The following is a 19,942-nucleotide window of genomic DNA, read 5'->3' as shown; positions in this document are numbered from 1 at the left end:
AGTGAAGAAAACTGTAATGCGCTAAAATGTAAAGCATGTTACAAAAGCACTCCATTTCACTTTATGCTTAATCTAGAAAAGAGATCAGCTTGTGTGATTTTTATAAAGTTTCATTTACACTATAATCAGGAGAGTGGAACCCTTTTCAGTAGCATTATGGAACTCAGGCGGGGGGGTCACTACATGTTCGGAGGATTAGGACATTTTAATAAGCTCCTGCTTTCCCCCTCCGTCACTTCCGCTCAGCCAGTCTCTGCAGGAGAGCAATGACTGTGTCCTGCTTGGAGGAGAGCAGCTCCAGGGCCGTGGCTATCCTCCCGAGGGACTCGGCCATCCGCACCTCCCTCCTCTCGCGCCTCTTCTCTTTGGCCTCCACCCTGCGGCGAGCCACCCGATCCAGGTAGGCCTGCTCCTCCTGCCGCTTCAGGACCTCCTGGGACGACGTGGCGTCCCCTTTCCGGTTCTGTCCTTCGCTTCCCGACAGGGTTGTCGCAGACAACGAGGTGGAAGTGGTGGAGGTGAGAGAGGAGGAAGTCGGCGGAAAAGAGGGGGGCGGGGAGGAGAGACCGAGGATACTGTGACTGTTGCTCAGCGGCGCCCTGCCGAGGCGAAAGGGTATGACGCCTGGCGAGAACGACGGAGCTTTGCGGCCTGCGTAGCGCGACGCGTTGAGGTCGGCGTTGCCCTTCGGGCCAAGCGAAGGGGGAGTAGAACCTGTCTCTGTGAAGCAAGGTGAGGAGATGAAAGATGGAGATGGCACAATGGTGGCTGAGTGAATACTGGTTGCAACAACGTCGCTGTTGAGGACGATCAGGGGCTTGAGCTCTGGAGCATTCGCCGGGCTGACGGTCGCTGCGGTCATTGAGCTAACGGCAGCAGCGCTGCTGATGACTTGGCTGCCGGTGGCCCCGTGACCCGCTGAGTCCACCCCACCAGTCGAAGCAAAGTCCCCATTAGGGCGGATGATGGTGGTGGGCTGCGGGAACTGAGGTTTTGCTGCGATCTTTGCCAGAGGAGCGGGCAGCACGGCAACTCTGAGTCTCTTGGTGTGGACGATCTGACCAACGGTGTCGCAGAGTGTTGCGTCCATCAGCTAGAGTGAGAGGAGACCGACACACAGACATGGAGAGAGTGAAACAAACAACCCAAGTTATTTGCAGCAGCCAAATCAGATGAATGTATTTAGCAAACTGTCAAATACATTTGTCTTTCAGGTGAAGTATACCTGGCAAACTCATAAAAACTCATGGAAAAAAAAAACACGGCGAACAACGTGGGTAAACTTGGTTTGGGGTTGGAACTTTGTCTCTGGGTCAGAAACTATAAGAGGTGTCTGGTGGTTTTCCCTGTGTGAAAAAAATAAACAGGTCTGGAAGGGAACACTCACATCGAAGAACTCCCAGGACGTTTTAGCGTGTCCCGTCTCCCGGCTGCGGTCTTTAACCCTCTTGTATGTGACGATGAGGTTGTTCCACTTGCGGCGGATCTTCTCAACAGGAAGCAAGTGGCCCTTGGAGGCCATCTCCTCCTGGACGCTCTGGAAGAGCTGCGAGCGCTCCCGAGTCTCGTACAGGCCCCAGCGGCGCCCGACGGCCTCGATCAGACACAACACGGCTTTGGAGGAGAAATCGGAGCCGGAGGAGAGCGTCTTCTCTGAGGGGGCGGGTGGCATCGCTGAAGCTGGAGGACAGGACACAGGCGACATGTAAATGTGTATGAAGGAGATATAGTCAGGGTTCGTACAGTCAGGAAAAGTCTGGAAAAGTCATGGATTTTGAAAGTAGAAATTCCAGGCCTGGAGACCCAGAAGGTTTTGGAAAAGTCATGGAAATTAGCTTCACACTTCCTGTATAAGAGAGGATAATGTGGTTCTTTAAGATCTACAGCATATTGGTTAAACTAGACTGGAATGTTTGGGAAGATCAGTCACGTCATTTGACGTTATGTTGTCGTCTGCGTCGGGTAACGTCAGACTCCGACCTTTTATTTCCCACGTATACACAGACGTTTCAGAGAATTCATGAAAATGTGTCTCAATGGCCTGGAAAAGTCTTGGAAAAGTCTTGGTACAAATGTGCATGAACTCTGTCTACTGAAATATATTTAAAGGCCCCATGAACACATTTTCTCAACCAGCATCTTGCTATTAGCTATATTTACGCATTCATGTCTGCCAAAGTTAGAACAGTTTTCAATTGTTTCGAAACAGATTTTCTGTTTTTGCTTTGCTCTTCTCGCTGGTCTGACGTGGGCGGGAAATGATGTCACACACTCCTGTGCTCCAATCAGGATAGGCAACATTTGCAGTCAGAGGACAGTTGTTGGGAGTTGTTCCTTGAGCATTAAAACGTCTGAATAAAAAAACAGCTTAAGCTGATTTTAAACTTTGCTGTTGTTTATTTGGTCATGGATATTCATTGTTGTGTAATTTATTTTAAAGATGTTAACCCGTTTCAAGAGGCTTTAACATGAAATACAATGGAACGATTGAATTTATATATTTCTATTTTTATACGCTTTTAAAAAGCTCCAATTTATGAACGTTTTTGGAATCTGAAAACCATTAGAGCTTGAGAACTAATTAAGTTTAAAAAATAAATAACTCACTGCCACTGAATTTTATTTCTATAAGTTTTGGCCAAACTGAAAAAAGGTTTTCCATCAGCATCTATAGGTTTGTTAACACAACAAAGGTAATGTGTGACACATTCAGAATCTATAGACTCTGTAATGCGACAACAATCACAACAGCAAGTGTGATCCGCTCACCTGGAGCAATCTTCAGGTACGTTTTTCCATCCTCTGTTGTGGTGAAGAAGCGGTCTGTACTCACGGGATCTGATGGTGGGGACACATACATTTATAAGTGGCACATATCGTGTTCAAATATTTTTTAAAAGATGGCGCATGCTGATCTCAATATTAGATAGAAATGAACACACAAAAATAAAATACATTTCTTTAATGATAAACCAGCTGATGTGTGCACTCACACAGCAGCACGGGAGTAGTTGTAGTGTCAGCCAGCTGCTCTGCAGTCGGATCCACTCCTCCTCCTCTGCATGCGGTATCTCCGCAGGGCGCAGGCGACTCTCGGCTGCCCAAAACCGGCGCAGATGTCTTCTCGTCGACCGCTTCGGTCTTCACGTGCATTGTCGCGACGTCGCTGCAGCCTTCTTGCAGGTTCCCCTCCATGGCCGACACGGAAACAGGCAGCAGCAGAGAGGCCGTTTTGTCTGCGCAGGCGTTGAAGCGGGAGAAAGTTTGCAGCTCGCGGGTCTCGGTCGGTGATGGTGTTCAGCCCCGGTGATGGTGTTCAGCCCCCGGTGTGCGCTGCTAACGTCATGACTACCCCACGCGCGCGTCCGGTACGGACAGACGCCACATCCCCCGTGTGTTTTTCACGAGGGGAAGAGAAATGGCTGCGCTGTCCACCTCGGCTGACGGATGCGCAGGGCGGCTGCGCAGCTCTCCGCACAGATTTGCTGCTGGCAACTGTGCCAGTGACGTCGGCTGGCCGCAAATACCATACAGTCTATGGCAAATGCAGTAAAACAGTAAAAGCTTTAAAATTAGATTATTATCAGGATTTAACCTCCATCATGTCATGACTTCTAAAAGAGGAGCCACTCTGTCAGTTTAACAGCAATTGTGTATTTCTAATAATAATTAAAAGTTTAGGTTTCATCTTCACATTTCACCTTTAAGAGGCAGGTTTATGGAAACAAGACATGGTATTGAAGATGTACACAAGCTACCATTTTTATTTTAAAAACAGAAATCCACAAGCCACAGATCAGAGATCGAGACAGAAAGAGAAAGTGCAAATTAATTGCACTTTAAATATTGTGTAGTGACAATGTTGCATGATGCAAAATGCTTCATACAAACACAAAGACAAATACTGACTTTTACAATACATTCAGATTGAAACCCTCCTCACACGCGGTGTAACACCATAATAAAAAAGAAATTTAAAAAACATGGCAATAAAAAGTATGTTGAGAGCAACACACAGGAAAATACTTCTAACTTTTAAAAATGAATGTTATCTGTGCTGTTTTAATCTTGCTCTGTAAAGCACTTTGGGCTGCATGATCGTATGGAAGGTGTTGAAATGTTAAACATTTGGTTATTTTATGAGTAATGAATATAAATAGTGGGAAGAATCTATTTATTTAATGCATTGTAGTAGAATTATAGATTGAAATGCGTTGTCATAATTCAAGTAAAAGTCCCTTTATTCTGTTGATTAGGAATCATTTCTTTTGGGATATTTCAACCACATAGGAGGGTTATGTTTAAAAAGATATGTACCACAGGAATATTTACACATTCTTAACCTTTTCCCAGCCGTTACTGAGTTTGACAACAGAACACTGCTGATCTGTCACCAGCCTATTCACTGATGTTGAACACGCTCTTAAATTCTCTGTCAAATAACTCCTTCAGTCTGTTGCCCCTGGAGAGGAATTCAGCATTGTCCTGCAAGAGAACATAACAGACAGTTGTCACTTTAACATGTCCAGAAAGATTCATCTTAACTTCTTAAGTTCAACTGTTGATTAGCACCACATGTGAAAATGATGAAAACTCCCGACACTGCATGTCATGTAAAGGGTTTTTACTGACACTTGTTTCTTACCCGGTTGTATGAAGCACAGTTGGAGAAAATGAGCTGGACGTCGGTCACAAACCCTCCAACGGTCCGGTAGAGATTCCTCTGGAGTTTGTCTGCTATATGACCCAGCCACATCGGAGTCTTGATCACGGCGGAATTGTCATTCAACTGAGGATGCCAAGCAGCAAATGAATGAGGTACTCAACGCTGTGCAACACCTTTGTCATTTGTTTACATCAGTTCCAGATTAGCATAAGTAAAGACGGAACAAGGATTACAAAGTGTGTGCTCATTTGTAAATAATTATAACAATCCACATTTAGAAGCTGGTACTCTATTCATAGAGCCTTGCAAGTCACCACATTTTCCAGAACACTGTCCTGGAAATGTTTCAGAATAAAAGCCTTGTGTTAGCGAATGACGGGATTATGGCCACAGAAAGACGCTAGAGGGCTTTTATTTTGAAACAAGAAGTTCAAAATAAGGGTGGCATGTCTGTGACATGTCCTACAGGTATACAAATCAAAACTTTACCAATGTTGCTGATATGATAACAATATATACTAGTGGTGTATCCGTGATCGGTTCGGATCACTTGTGAACTGTGGATCAATTGAGTATTTTTTTTTTTTGTGGAAAGCTAGGCAGGCCCAATAATAATATCCCAGTCACCACAGAAAGGTCTACCCTCTCCCCAGTCAATGTAGATATTCTCATCTTTTTGAAAAAAAATGTAAAGTTGTAGACCATTTCACAGGAATGGGAAACATTATTGCAGTGTATTTGAAAATGACTTAACCTGACAGGAAGTAAACATAGACCCAAGTTGTTGCCGAGCAGTTCAGTTCAGTCTAAACAGTGGAAGCTAGCTCACTGGCTGTTTCTTTCTTGCACTATTGATCAAAGGATGAGGGCATCAACATACCTCATGTTGCACTTAAGCTTAGCAGAATAGAGTATTCTTGAATGTTTTATTTTTATTTATTTATTTCATTTTGTTTCAAATTGGACATCATCAATATTTATAGCCCAAAGTTCTTTGATTTAAGTGTTCTTGAAGTTCTTTAATTAATAAATGGAAAGCAAAGTTAGATTTGTCACCTCCCCTTTTCTTTGCTGATCCGAACCGAACCGTGAGGTTTGTGATCCGTTGCACCCCAAATATATACTGTCAAAAGAACATTTTCATTGTGAACCTCAAGCGGAAAAATAGGCGAGATCTCAAATCTCTAGAGGAGACGGAGCTAAAGCCGGCAGTGTGCCCTCTTCTAACCTGTTAATAGTTAAGTGCACTTTGACAGCAATACATTTAATTAATTTACACCATTTGTCACGAATAGCAAGGCAGCTAACCAGTGCATGGGAACGGCAGAGAAAAAGACTTACATAGAGGCATGGGTTCACAGCAAATGTTTGTTCCTCATCAGCACTGCACAGACACAGAAGGAGATACTGACATTGCTGTTGATGTAAGAAAAGAGGGAAAGAGGGAAAGAGGGATGAGTGACGGCGGTGTGACAGATGGACAGGTTCAGCTTTAGTGGGAGTCAGTGTTTACACATACATGGAATCTGACTCCGGTCAATGCACATGCACAGTAATAGAAGTACGGCTAAAAACAGGGACAACAAAGCTGGACAAAGATGAAAAAACATTTTTCACCTTTGTTCATTGTTTTTCATTATGATGTAAAGACAGAGTCACACAGTTTACTCACCAGCATGCGTTGGGATATTTGGCACGACATGGTTGCTTCTCTTTCCAGCTCCTCAGAGTACAAATACACTCGACTGGCTCTGAATATGCAGAACGTACAAGTCCACTTGTCATTGTCCCTGCTCACACACACACACACACACACACACACACACACACACACACACACAAATTAAATAATCATATGTAAGATCTGACAATTATCAACCATGAACAGAATATTGACCCGTCTTTATTTCACCGTAACCTAATTAATCCCACTGTCACAGGACGTAACATGTAACATGACGTAAGTGGGAATTTATTAACTTGGTTTGTATAGTTTGTCATTTAATAAGATAGTAAATTTAAACTACACTGAAAGAGGCTTCTTCCTGATTCAACCGCTGCTACTTTCATTTCAAATGAGAAGAGGAAGGCAAATATATATGTTTTTATGTTTCAGTTGTCTCCTAGTTTGATCAAAGCTCACCGTAAAGTGGCGTCTTCGACATGAGGCAGGTGACATTTCTGGTGGAAGGAGCGAGGGCAGTCATCACACATCACCAACTCTTCTTCCCCTTTACAGATGCAGCACTCGTCATCGTTTTTCTCATTCTCCTGCCAAGACAGCAACTTTCTATTACACAATTACATGTCAGATACATCTGAGAGAAAAAGGTTTCTTGTTTTTGAAAAGAGACTTGTAGCTGTAGCTCCTTGCGAGAGACGCAGGACTATTTAACGTCACCGAAACATCAGCTATGGCCGTCGCATTGTTTAATGCAGAACATGTGTAGAACGAGGAAGCGCTGCTCGTCTGAAACTGACTGATCAACAAACTTACCAAGTCTTTGCCTTCTGCTTTGCACACTCTGCACTTACACAGCCGGGGGTGGATCTCCAAAATCTTTCCCTGAAATAGACAAATCAACAGTGTCGTCCTCTTTGTTTCATAGTTTAGCTCTTTTCAGCTTGACGGATCCTGTGGCTCAATCTTTAGCTCCCTGGCTACGGTGCCATGTCTGACATGTAACTGCATCGTTAATGCCATGTTTCTAAATCAGACGCTAGCATTTCTTTGCTCTGTAAATTAAATGACCTCACTTTTTATGACCTGTTCTGATTTGTTTCCGAGATGGGGTAGATTTCCTTCTGCAGTCTATTGTTATGAGATCTTTTTATTCTGTCTTTCAACTTCGTCTCTTTACTTCTAGGACTGACGTTCTTTCTGCACATGGAAAGCTTTTGGAGGTGACGTTGGCTTACAGTAAAGTACATTTGGTGAACATGTGATCTTGAAAGTGTGTGCAACTGACAAAAGTCACATTAAAGTTAAAATCTTTAAGGATTTCCTCACACTCAGTTTGTGATATTATTTATGGTCTGCCTTTTTTCTACAACAGACATTTGATGCAATTAAATTCTGTAATCAACTCTCTGTGTGGTTGTTTTTTAATTGTTAGTGGCGGAGTCCGCCATCCCTGCACTGGATTCATGATCTTTATCAATACAACACAAGTCTGTTTAGCTGCACCTTAAACAGATTCACCAGTTGCTCTTCTGTTGACTTTCTCACACAGCAGCTGCTCACAGAGCATTTGCTGTAGTATTAAACTGCACTGGCTGTTACCACGGCTGTCAAAATATCAACCAGGACTGAAATCTTAAGGATTACTACTTTCACTCTCTCAGATTGCATCACACAAACATGCACAGTTTAACGTATGGCGTCTACCTCTATGAGGACACTGAGCGGTTCCCCTTCACACTTGATGTCTTTCCTCCAAGAGACATTCGTCTGACATGATGCCACCTTCAGGAACTCCACCGGGGTCATCCAGCTCGTCTCAGTACGAATACTCTTCCCACAAGTCCCTGGTGGTCAAAGCAAGTGTAAACTGGTTAGTACACATTTCATGACACATGTTTAGCTTTTCGTACACAGTGAGGTATAGCGACCTGATGCGAATCGTTTCTCGTGTAAGGTCCCCGCTACAGCTCCACATGTGACTCTGAACACCTTCCTGTCAGTGTCATGGCTGGTTTTTGGCTGCTGCTCAGTCTGTTCCTCTTCTTCCTCGTCTGTTATGGACACACAAGGGAAGTGTGATTAACATCACCATTGCTATGGTGACACTGGGACAGGATGCACATCGAAGGTCATTTCTATTAAAAGCAAACGTGTGTTTAAACCCTGAACATGACTTTGTAGAGACGAGCACCTGTGACAGCTGCGGAACTTTCTTTGCTGCTTGACAAAACCTTGTCTTCCTCGTCCAGGTCGGGGTCCTCCTCTTCACCTTCGTCTTCGTCAGACACTAAAAAAAGGAGGAAGTTGTTGCTTTTTTCATCAGCAGTGAAGACGCTCACTCTGCCTATTTTTTCTCAAATGTATCATGTTGAAACTCTAAATTTCATAGATGCCGACTTAGATTAAAGCCAATTACTTTAGAGAGATGGATCTAGTAATAGTTTTCTAAAATCACAGTTTTGCACTAATGCAACAAACCTGTGATTGAATGACCAGATGGGAACAGTGATTTCTTGGCCTAGCAGGAAGAAGAAGAAGAAAAAGGACATGGCTCAGATCAGGATCACTAACAACAAGAAGACGCACTACAAAGTCGGAATGTATCTATTTATGTATTTTCACCAGTTTCTGTTCTTACCTTTTCACACCCTCCTCTGTAGATTGCTGCTGTCAAGTGACCTTCCTGCAGTGAAGCAACAATAAAACAGAAAATAAAATGATTTTCACAACAAAAGCACGTAACATGGCGCATGTTGAAGAAATGCAAGTCATTGTCGACGTGTATATTCCAAATTCACTTTTCAACAAACCTCTATAAGTTGTCCCAGGGTGGTGTCCCTACATCGAATGCTCGACTTCCAGTTCTTGGAACTCTCCCTCCCCGCGAACCTCTCAAATTCACTGGGAGTGAACCACTGTTTCCTGACCACAATGCACTTCTCCCCTGAAACGTTCAGAGGATGGGGCAAGTGTTTATGTCAACCATTTATCATCAAGACAAAGATTATCGTATTTATTTTTCATAATCAGATACTTCAGTCATTGAGTCTTTCATACCTTTAGCCAGTCTGTCTCTGTTCAGTGTCCCCTCCTGGTCTCCACAGGTCACGGGCAGCTGGAACTTATACATGGGCCAGCTCCAAATGTTGTTCTCCCCTCCCTTCTTCAGGGCAGGGGCTGCAAAACAGGGAAAAAAAATACTTTGACTTCTTTGTTCCAAGTGAGGAACTTCTTTTCACCGAGACATGAAGAGAATCATAATTTACAGAGTAATGGTGCACTTTTACAGCAGTGAAACTTTCAACCAACGGTCATGTTTACAAAAGTAAGATATAAGTGGGGGGTGACTTACAGAAGCATATTTTCTTGGACCTTTTCCTGGGAGTCAACTGAGCTGATGGACCGGCCACTTTCTCCTCATCGACGCACACGCTCCTACTTCTCAGCTTTCTCTTCTTTTTCACTGAGTTCTCTTGTTTCTTCTCTCCCTCCTCACCTTCTGAAAGCTCCTTACTTTTCCCTTCGTCTGACTCTTCCGTTTCCGCCCCCTCTGGTAGTTGTTTGTCAAAATGGAAAGACCCTGAAATTGATGTCCGTGCATATAGTACACATCAAGTACACATCGTGGACAAATTCCAGTGGAAGAATGATGAGAGATCAACATACAGTCATGTGATGCAGAGAAAACGTATTGCTTGAGTTTACTTCAGTGTGAACAGTCTGCTGGTAATGGATACTTAATCATTCATGTAGTAGTGCAGTGTGCAGTATACTGATAAGAGTTGGTATTACGTTAGTATGCGATTTTAAACAGAGCCTTATTATCTAATCCAGTGCTTCTCAACCATCAGCCTTTTCATCATTGTGCCCCCTCAGCCAATGTTGTCAAAGTTTAGGTCAATCCTGTCAGGTTTGCCTTCATACTAGGCCTACTTTGAGTGGGGTGAATCCAAATATTTCAACCATTTATCCACTTTTAGCTAACTATTATAACCATCATCCAATTCTTAACCAACTATTTTTGTGTGCAGGAGTGAAAACATATTCCAATCTAGAGTCACTCAGAAGCCTCTTTTAATACAGAGCAGCGAGGTGGAACAACGGCACCTTGAACAGGCAGTTTAACAAGCCTTAGAGACACAACTCTGGTGAAGCCATTTTAGCGGCACGTAGAGAAATTGTCATCTGATTGGTTCTTACGATCGGTTCTTAAGGAGACCACCAATTTACCATTTAGAGCAAATATCGTCCGATAACGATCGGTGGCCGATCAATCGGAGCACCCTTATTTTTCTGTATCAGGGACCATGTATAAATAAAAACATTACTCACAAGCAAAAGGAACAGTAACGTAGTGAGCAGAATCCCAATGATTAACACCCCTGTGACCATAAAAAGACTGACCGTCCATGAGGCTGTTGCGCAGCAGTCGCAGGGTGGGGTACTGGTTCAGGATGGTCTCCTTGAAGACGCAGCTCCAGAACTCTCTGACGCTCTGTGGTCGTTCTCTCTCCAACCAGTCCAGAATATCATAGAGACCTTTCTTTATGTTGTCTTTACTCTTCATATGACTCACCTTCTGCAAACACACAAAAGCATGGAGAAAATGAGGGTTTAATAGTTCGACAGTCGCCTAACGTATACACTTAAATAGCTTTTTTATGAATCACTCCTTACCTTGGTTAGCACTGCTCATACTGAAGGGGGGGGGGGGGGGGGTTTGTAACAATTTGTATTTGAGCCTTGGGAGGCCAGACGTGTATTTACCTATTGTTAGTCTCCTCATTTGGTTATCACAGACGAAAGACTCGGGGCTGCACCTAATGATTATTTTTTTTTATCAAATATAAATATGAAATGTAGCAACCTTTTCCCTGAACTGGACAATCAGTATTTCTATTGAAGTACTTAAACATGGTTATGAAATGGATTTATTTTGTCACTGTAGTAATATGAATATAAGAAAATGTCATGTATTTGGGCCAGGGAAAGACCTGAAATGATTTACAGACTATAAGTCTATACAGTCTATATGTGTAAGACAACAGCTCTAGTATCGCTGTTTTAAAGTTAAATATTGTTCAATAGTCTTGTCTGGGGGGGTCAGTCTAAATAAATAAAAAGCCTCCAGGATAACTTTTCATTCCCAGTCTCCCTCCTACAGTGTTATTAAATCCCCGTATCTCGCTGTGTATTCAGTTCCTTCCCGCCTCACGCTGGCGCGCGTTTTCATCCAAACAGGACCCGCTGACTGCTCGGGGAGGCATAACGCGTAGTCACGTGTCCACTTCAGCAACTCACCTTGTATCGGTCCTCTGGGACCAGGTCGTGATCCCGGAGCTGGCTGAGAAACGTGTGCGGGTTCTCCATGCAGGACATTTCGGTTTTCTTACGGCGGAAGAACCGCAGGAGTTCCTCGTTCTTCAGCCAGTCCATCGGTTCCATCGGTGGTCAGCGCAACCACCCCACTCCTCTGCACAAAAACAAAACACCAGGCCCAGCGAGACCACAGCCGCTCCAGATGTTTTGTAGATGTTTCCTTCAAACTGTGGCACTAAATGAAGTGCTTAGGAGAGGCTCTGCGCTGTTTCACCAAGCAGCGAGTCCCTTTGCGTAAAATGTTCTGCTCCACAACTTCCCCGTTCTGTGCCAGAAATCACAAACAAGTAGCAGATTTAAAAAATAGGCGGAAGTCCTTCCATATCCGATATGGAGCCTCTCTCCTAGATTTACGCTGTTTTTTCTCGGTTCCTCAAATGGTATCCGGCGCCCTTTGGCCGACTGGCTTGATCCGCTCCTCCGTCGGTGACGTTTGGAAAGTGAAAGTCTTTTATTTAGTTGGCAAGTCGCAGTTCCGGTCAGTGGCAGCAGGGGGTGTCCTCCACTGCAGAGACAATATTGACTGAATCCTCCCTGATCCTCTTTTATTCATATGTACAAACAAACACATGAATATGGTGCTCATCAGAACAGCAGGGAGTCACACTAAGTTTCCACACACATCCAATTTGTATGCTTTAATCTCACTCACTTTCATCCTGTGCATTCTTTATCAGTAGGGCCCCTACTACATTCTGAGGGCCCCCAGATGATAGGGAACAACAGAAAAAAACATGTTTATTTTGTAAATCTTTTCTCTGTGATGTCGCATCCCTCTTGTGACATACTGCTTGTGATATCTTTGCAAAAACCTGCAAAATGAAATAATCTGATAAGTGAAATAGACTTCAGTATGAGACACTCATTTATTGTTTTTTGTGTCCCCCCCCCCCCCTCTCAGTCAGGCTGTGGATCGTATCCTTCCAAGTCGTTGTAAATGACATCTGCGTGTTGTTGCTGACAGGCCTCCACCACCTGCAGGACGAATGCGAGGCGTCGGTCCAAAGCAGAGAGGTGAGGTTCGGAGAGGAGCGGGGCGACGGCTGCCAGAGGATCCTGGAGCAGCGACTCCCGCATGACATCACTCAGACGGAAGCCAGGGAGGGACAAGAGGCGCAAGCGGAGTAAGGTGGAGCGACGGATCCTGCAAATGTGGGTGGAGAGCAAGACCAAAATAAATGTCGACAACCACAGTACCCAGAGCATCGAGGGTTCCTGGGTCCTTTAATTTGTCTATGTGTCTATATGTACTCAGTCAAATCATGTCTGAACTATATTTTCCAACTTGATCAACTCTTGAATGAGGCCTTCTCAAGCGTCTTACAATTTATTTCCCCCACCCTTAATTTTAAGTGTGATGAGACATGTTTTTGTTCAGTTTTACCTGCAACACTGTTGCAAAGGAACAAGAATAGTCGGCTCATCCCGAGAGTGACGCCCAAACCTGGAAAACATATTTATTTCATCAAAACAAAAGGTATTAATATAGTGTCACTTTAATTATGTGGCTGTCAGATATGTGTGATACTATACGCATGGTGTTTCCACTATAACAGCATCAACAGCCTGCGCTGAGCTGAGTCAGTAGCGGGTGTTCATACTCACGCCCGTCCGTTATCCAGGTGCAGCAGAAAAGTCTCGTTGCCAAATTTCTCAAACGCCTCATAGTGATGTCTGTCCATGTTGCCTTTGAATAATGAAAGACATTTACCTTAATTTAGGCTTTTTGGCTACATTTTTGTAGAGTTAGTAATGTCATATGAAAACAACATCCTGAGTGCATTTACCTGGGCGATAATATTCGTATTTACTAATTTATTTTCCCTTGTTTTTACTCATATTCACATTTACCTCTCTCTTAAAGAAGGACAAAGCGGTTAGTACACTGCCTGTGAGCCCGCTTATGTTGCAAACCGACTAACTACCGAGTCAAGTTGAAAACGGAGAGACTGACCCATGAGGAAGTCCAGCACAGCCATGTCTATGAAATCCACCAGTCTGGTGCCGTGGTCGTAAGGAGGCTTCTGTTTCACTGTGTCACAGTAGGCCGGGTCCTTCTCCCACCTGAGAACAGCGGGCAGGTTTAGAAGAACACAATGGATACTGATGGGAAACACATTTTAAGTTTAAAGGTAAGGATAGTTTTTGTTTTTTTTGCCCATTTTCTTTGCGTTAAACGGGACTTTTTTGCCTTTATTAAATCTTCTTATGGCTAATGCCGCTCATGCTAACTATCCAATCTTCCACTTTATGGAATTTATTTAAACTTTGTGAGGACTCAAGTTAATCTTAGTTCGGGAGAATTGACAAATCAATTACATCAAATAAGTATGAACACCTCAGGCAGATCCTGCAACCGCCGACAACATTTATTTTGATGCATAGTGTAAATTTGGCAAAGTACAGTTTAAATTTCACGATAACTTTGTTGTGGTTCGAGGGCCTCCAAACATAGAGTCACATGAGCTCCAGGAACAAATGAGTTCACATTGTTATTATAATGTGCAAATGGACCTCCAACAGCATTCCACTGCACAGGGGCATGTAACAAACTACTGGCCTCTTACTGTTTGAAATAATTATGTGCATATTGAGTAATATTGCTGACATCTATATTAATTACGCTGATGGTGTGTAAACCACCATTTTAATGTTGCACTTCTTCCTTTGGACCAGCGGAAGGCAGTGAAGACTCACAATCCAACATATAGTCATCTCAACATCTCAAATCCAACAGCAACAAAGAAAAAACATCACAATTTACAACATTCATCACAAGATATTAAGACGGAGGAGTTTCCAATATTCTGCCAACGACCAAATGTATGAATGCAGGTGGATAAAGAGCTTTTTTCTGTTCAAATCAATCTGTTATAAATACACGTTCTGTGAACATTAGTGATGATCTGATAACTTTAAATAAAAGCATCAAATGTTAGTGTACCCACTGTGCTAGCTTGATGCGGCTGTAGGAGCGTCTCCACGGGGACCTCCAGGACCTGCGGGGAGCTAGGGTGAGGTCAGGCAGCATGGCAGCCAGCGAGACCTCCAGCTCATGCGGACGACCGCACACCGGGTGCTCCGATGAGCAGTAGTACTCGCACTGGCCGTAGAAACACACGTTCCCCGCTGGAGAGACGAGAGCCGGAGTTTAGTGGTCGGGCGGTTTCACATGTGGTTTGATTGTTGGAATGTGTTCATGAATGCCTCGGCTCGCTGCCTTCACATGCTGGTTATCTTGTATCACGGGGCCTCTGAGATTCATCACAAACTGTTGATCGCTCACTCACTCACCGCTGTGTTTTGTACTCAAAAGTCAATTTAAGCCTGCTTTACGGCACTGGTATGTTCTTCTTGACAAAGCTATTCTTGGTAAAATTCCTACCAATATATATGTATTCTCTTTCAAATTTTGAGGAAATTTCAATCTTCATTCGCAGGACGTTTTGTTCCCAAACTCAGAACTGAATTGGTAAAGAAAGCTTTTAGATTTTCTGCACCATCATGGAGCAGCCTTCAGACTGACCTCTTCATCTTAAACTCTGACCGAGTGTGAAGCTGAAGTGAAATCCCAGAGTCCAGGATGTCTGGGTGCAACATGTATCATCTGATAAACGTTAACGTTCTCAAACCTACGTGCTCTTGTGTTGATTGTTCAAACTCTGTGCTGCTGCTCTTCTTGGCCAAGTCTCCCTAGTAAAAGAGATCCTTGATCTCAATGGCACGAACCTGGTGAAATAAAAGCTAAATACATAATAATAAAGAAAATGCTCACGCATACCAGGGGAAGTGAAGAAGGACCTAGACAGCCTTTTGTCAGTGGTAATCTCTCTGATGTCTGAGGTGACATTGATGAGTCGGCCAACTACGGGAGGGATCCTGTTGAAGCCCAACAATCTGAAAAAGAAACAAAAAAGATATACAAGCTAGAATGTGTGCCTTGCGGTTGTTTGCCTCAAGTTGCAGTTTCTTCCAAAATGTCTTCACTTCATCATTTTTATGCCATTAGCGTTCAAGTGTCATAAGCGAATCAATTCTCGAGATATGACGTTTGACCTCCAAAATCGAATCACTTCATCCGTCAGTGAAGCCCTGTTACGCTGTTCAATGCTGAAAGCAGCTTCACGAAGATGTAATTCCAGAGATGGGTCTGGAGGTTACAGGCTCTGTACCTGTCGAGGTGAAAGGCAGCGATCTCTGCGTTGTGTCTCTCAAAGTCGGAGAAGTAGAAGAGGTTTACGTCCGTCTCTGCGTCTCTGGATTGTCTGTGAGACAAAAAGAAGCAGGATTTCATGAGGCCGTAACAGTGGAGCGATGATGCTCTGCTGCACTGTGTTGTTTTATGTGACCTCGAGTTGTGATTCTGCAGGCAGCGTAACTGAACCGGAGCAACACCAACACACTGTCAGTCGTTCATGTTTTCAGTCAGTCAGCATCAGGACCGCGGCCTCTTACCTCATGGGTTTCAGCAGAGCTTGTCCGTAGTTTGGGAACGAGACGAGCAGTTTGAGCTGGGTGCCTCCTGTCTTCTGAACTGAAAGATATGCATGCAAGTGCATATTAATAGTGGAATCATCACACACTGGAATATTAGATGTTAGATTGTTGCACATTGGGTTATGTGAGGACTGCACTGGGTATAGGCTCAATGCAGTGCAGGACACCTGTTTCTCCACATGGTGGCCTTAAAACACTGCCACCAGTCCCTCCATTAGGTACAATACTGCAGTCAACAAAATTGATCGAATCAGTTTTATGCCCCCATAATTCACCATTGATGTAAACAACTATGAATCATCATCTGGAAGGTCTCATTTGTGAATGTCTACCAACACATAAACAAGGACGTCAGTGGATCTTTAACTAGTTTTCAAATGATTTCAACTCTTTATTGGCAACTAAATGGACATTTCAAAATTAAATTGGACACCGAGGCACTTTTTGAGTCTTTTATCCCCCCAAAAAAAGGGCATGAGTGAAATGAATGTTACGGCCCCAGACACGAGAAGAAGAGACTCCGTTGGTTGTTGGCTCGCTTTGCTTGTATAGGAGCAAGTCCAGTAAATTATTCAAAAGATAGAAATCCTGAGATAGAACTGAAATCCTCTCCTATTGATTCACAATACATGTTTATAAGTCTGATTAAAGGGAATTAATCTGAACTCCAATGTTTCAAAGGTATATACACTGTGGCGAGAGTTAAACATTAGAGATGATGCAGTTCGAACAAATCAGCCTGAGATTAGTGTTTAATCTGCAGCGTATGACACAGATCTCAATGCATTATTTATTGTGCGGTGTGCTGAAGACGGGGACAGGGTGTCGAGAGCAGTAAACACAACATGAGTGTGTGTTGATGCAAGGAAAGTCCTGTGTTTGTGTGTTTGTGTGTGTGTGTGGTACTCGTGCACTCGGGTCAGTGTGTTTGCGTGTGTGTGTGTTGAGATAATGTAAATTTGCGGAAGGATCAAATCTATGACCCCCCCCCCCCCCCCCCCCCCCCCACACCAAAAAAAAAAAAATATTTAAGATGATTGATGTTTGTTATAAAACATCAATCACTTTTTTTCTTAGCCCTCACTTTATATAAAAATCTATATAAAAATCCTGGTTTAGTTCAGTTTCATAAACTGCGTTCTCTTAAACTCGGCCTCAACAAATATTTACCTTTGCAAGCTTTTTCTTATGTGACGTTTTAGAGGGACACACACACACACACACACACACACACACACACACACACACACACACACACACACACACACACACACACACACACACACAACATGCTTCCTCTATGTTCGCTTTTCCACCTTCTTCAAAAGGATTTGTGGATCATCAAGCAGCGCGCTGTGTCCTCCTGGGTCCAGTCTTTCATTCTGTGTAAATGTGCCGGAAAAGTATTTTGGAAAAAGCAGCAATGTGAGCACCTAAAGATCTGTTATCTCACATTGTGTAACTTTGTGTGAATGAGTGTTTCTAAAAATGTAATCTCCACTGTTCTGAATATGAACTTTGGCACAGTTTGCCGGAGAACTTTGGTGAATGCTGTGCTGCCTCTGGCTCTCACACAGTAGCTTGTTTGCATGAAGGGATTCGAGTCAAAATGACAAAGCAGCCTGCTTGTGACTTTGTCATTTTGTCAAGAGGAATGTGAATGATCGTACTGAAATGAAACCTCAACACTTGACGGACAGTTCAGGGTTTAAAGATGAGTTTCTAAGTTAAAGGTTGACGTATTGAGTAACGTTGAGCGTCAGACTGAAGTGCTGTGTTTTATCTGTGCAGCCTTGAACCCGACTAGACAACATAACACGTAAAACTATGATAAACATCAGACATAGAAATTTAAAAAGCAACAGTTAAATTGAAATCTAGCAAACTAGACACCACTTCTAACTAATATCTGGCCTCTCAGTAAACACCTTCATCCCTTAAATATGGTGCGGAATACAGATCCAGATCTGTAATATGTTAACGCCTAAATCAAGTGCTTTCACGTGTTCTGCAGGTCGTGGTTATAGAGTCTTCAGTGTGTTGTGTGCCAGAGAGAAGAAATGACGTGTGGCTGACACTTCAGGAACTATTTGTAGGAAGAGACAGATGAAAGGGAGAGTATTGAAATCCCTGGTGATCCTTCACCTTCGTCCCTGTGCAGCCTCCTCTAACGTGTCTCCTTTGTTTCTGGTGGCTTCCCCTGGCTCTGTCTTTCCTTCTCTCTGTCCTCTAACCTGTTATCTCCTGCCGCCTCCCATTTGCTCACCAGCACCGAGGACATGTTGCGTTGCCAAGTAGTGAGTCAGCTGGGCCAGATTGGGATCCTTCCTGTCGTACAGCTCCCGGCGAGAGATGCCCAGGTGGAACCGGAGCCAGGGAGGGTGGCTCTCCACTTCGCTCGTCCAAGAGACTTTGTCGTAGCCTTCCTCCTCGCTGTCACTCTGCCTTCAGGAGAGGAAGAGGTGGTGATAAATAACTAAAGAATTAAATAAATAAAGAACTGGTCAATGAAAGGCTCAGTCGAGCTGAAGTCCAGAGAGTTTGTTTCAGGTTGACTTTGAGATGTGAAATAAGCTGCATGGGTGAAATAAGAGATGTCAAAATGAACAACCCCAGTTATTTTTTTCATGTAACTGTGGGACAGCGGTATTATATTGTACCTCATCCTTGTGAAGAACTTTCAGAGCCAATGTTAATAATCTAGAGGACATAGATCTATTTTCTCCACCTGTTGCCCTTACCACTGACTGTCATCGATGGTGTCTTCCCTCTCCTCTTCCTCACTTCCTCTATCCCTCGCATGAACGTTTGTCTTCACCCTCAGCAGCCAATCATCGTCTTGCAGCTCCGGCCGCGGCAGGTTGTACAGCGGGTGCTTGAACAGCTCCTCCAGCTTGGGGCGACCCTTGACCCTTTGACCCTTTCCAGCTCCAATCAGTTCCCTTTCCCTCTCAGTGGCATCGCTGAATGAGTGGTTCTTTTCATGGTGGAAGGTGTTGGCATTCAGTGTGTGATGCTCTTCACTCCGGGGGATCGTTGGCAGTTTTTGTGAGGAGGAGGCAGCTGAAGAAGAGGAGGACGAGGAGGAGTGGGAGATGGACTGACTGTGCTGAGCATCTGTCCTAGTTGGAATGGAGGAGGAGGAGGAGGAGGTGGGAAGGACACAGGCTGTCTGGAGGACAGAGAGACAAAAAAATGCCAGAAGGAGGTGGAGAGCGAGGGACAGGCACGCCAGACCCAGATAGATGGAGCGAGTGGATCGACCCAGGTTCTGTCTCATCATGCTGGAGGAGAGAGAGGCAAAAACAGAGAGACATTTAAAATCCAAACAGACCATGAAGCCCTGCCAACCCTTCAATCGTGATCATGATGAAACATTTTCTGGTCATTGCCTTCCACTCACACAGACATACAGGAGTGGACAGAATAAGAAACATACCACTTTGAAGTCACTCAATTGCTCTCAAAGGCAGCAGTATAAAAGTAAATTCCAATTGATGATTTTCAGACACATTTGGTAAGCGGAACAGAGCCATGCTAGCAGCCCTGTGAGACTGAACATGAGCTTACTGCTTCAGCATGCTAACATGCTAACATGTTATAGCATGTATAATGTTAGCCAACTCAGTGAGGCCCTGCTCAGACAGAGCAGGTTTTAGGCAGCTTTTTGTTTTGCTGAGTGCCTCGCGTTTTACACGAGTGTTGAAAAGTTCATG

The 19,942-nt window shown here is 43.9% G+C and overlaps 3 protein-coding genes across 4 annotated transcripts; all 3 read right to left on the bottom strand.

The window, feature by feature from the left end:
• Positions 1-24: 24 nt before the first annotated feature.
• Positions 25-3,357, bottom strand: LOC306709753 (uncharacterized protein). The gene is made up of 4 exons (XM_079178023.1): positions 2,994-3,357; positions 2,770-2,838; positions 1,388-1,680; positions 25-1,093 (listed from the first exon to the last, which is right to left on the bottom strand). Exons 1-4 carry the CDS (start codon positions 3,193-3,195, stop codon positions 233-235), a joined length of 1,425 nt encoding a protein of 474 aa, XP_079034149.1. The 5' UTR covers positions 3,196-3,357; the 3' UTR covers positions 25-232.
• A 395-nt stretch (positions 3,358-3,752) lies between these two features.
• Positions 3,753-12,136, bottom strand: sp100.1 (SP110 nuclear antigen, tandem duplicate 1). Of its 2 annotated transcripts, XM_079177114.1 has the most exons (16): positions 11,652-12,136; positions 10,755-10,929; positions 9,703-9,930; positions 9,408-9,527; positions 9,161-9,294; positions 8,989-9,033; positions 8,829-8,868; positions 8,542-8,637; positions 8,279-8,401; positions 8,055-8,194; positions 7,164-7,232; positions 6,810-6,937; positions 6,339-6,456; positions 6,008-6,082; positions 4,646-4,789; positions 3,753-4,485 (listed from the first exon to the last, which is right to left on the bottom strand). In XM_079177114.1, exons 1-16 carry the CDS (start codon positions 11,793-11,795, stop codon positions 4,399-4,401), a joined length of 1,866 nt encoding a protein of 621 aa, XP_079033240.1. In that variant the 5' UTR covers positions 11,796-12,136; the 3' UTR covers positions 3,753-4,398. The 2 variants fall into 2 exon arrangements, with proteins under 2 accessions (XP_079033240.1, XP_079033241.1); XM_079177115.1 differs by lacking the exon at positions 3,753-4,485 and having other exon boundaries at positions 4,699-4,789; positions 6,008-6,050.
• A 490-nt stretch (positions 12,137-12,626) lies between these two features.
• Positions 12,627-19,509, bottom strand: LOC306709214 (extracellular serine/threonine protein kinase FAM20C-like; the record flags this gene model as incomplete). Its single annotated transcript, XM_079177276.1, has 10 exons — positions 12,627-12,873; positions 13,114-13,173; positions 13,335-13,416; positions 13,684-13,793; positions 14,678-14,858; positions 15,511-15,626; positions 15,902-15,994; positions 16,185-16,263; positions 18,493-18,671; positions 18,968-19,509. 10 exons carry the CDS (start codon positions 19,507-19,509, stop codon positions 12,627-12,629), a joined length of 1,689 nt encoding a protein of 562 aa, XP_079033402.1.
• Between the last annotated feature and the right edge of the window lie 433 nt (positions 19,510-19,942).

The sequence above is a fragment of the Pholis gunnellus genome, assembly GCF_910591455.1.
Source record: "Pholis gunnellus genome assembly, chromosome: 17".
Classification (NCBI taxonomy): Eukaryota; Metazoa; Chordata; class Actinopteri; order Perciformes; family Pholidae; genus Pholis; species Pholis gunnellus.
The sequence above is the reverse complement of the archived record's forward strand: the minus strand, read 5'-3'. Positions and strand labels throughout refer to the sequence as shown.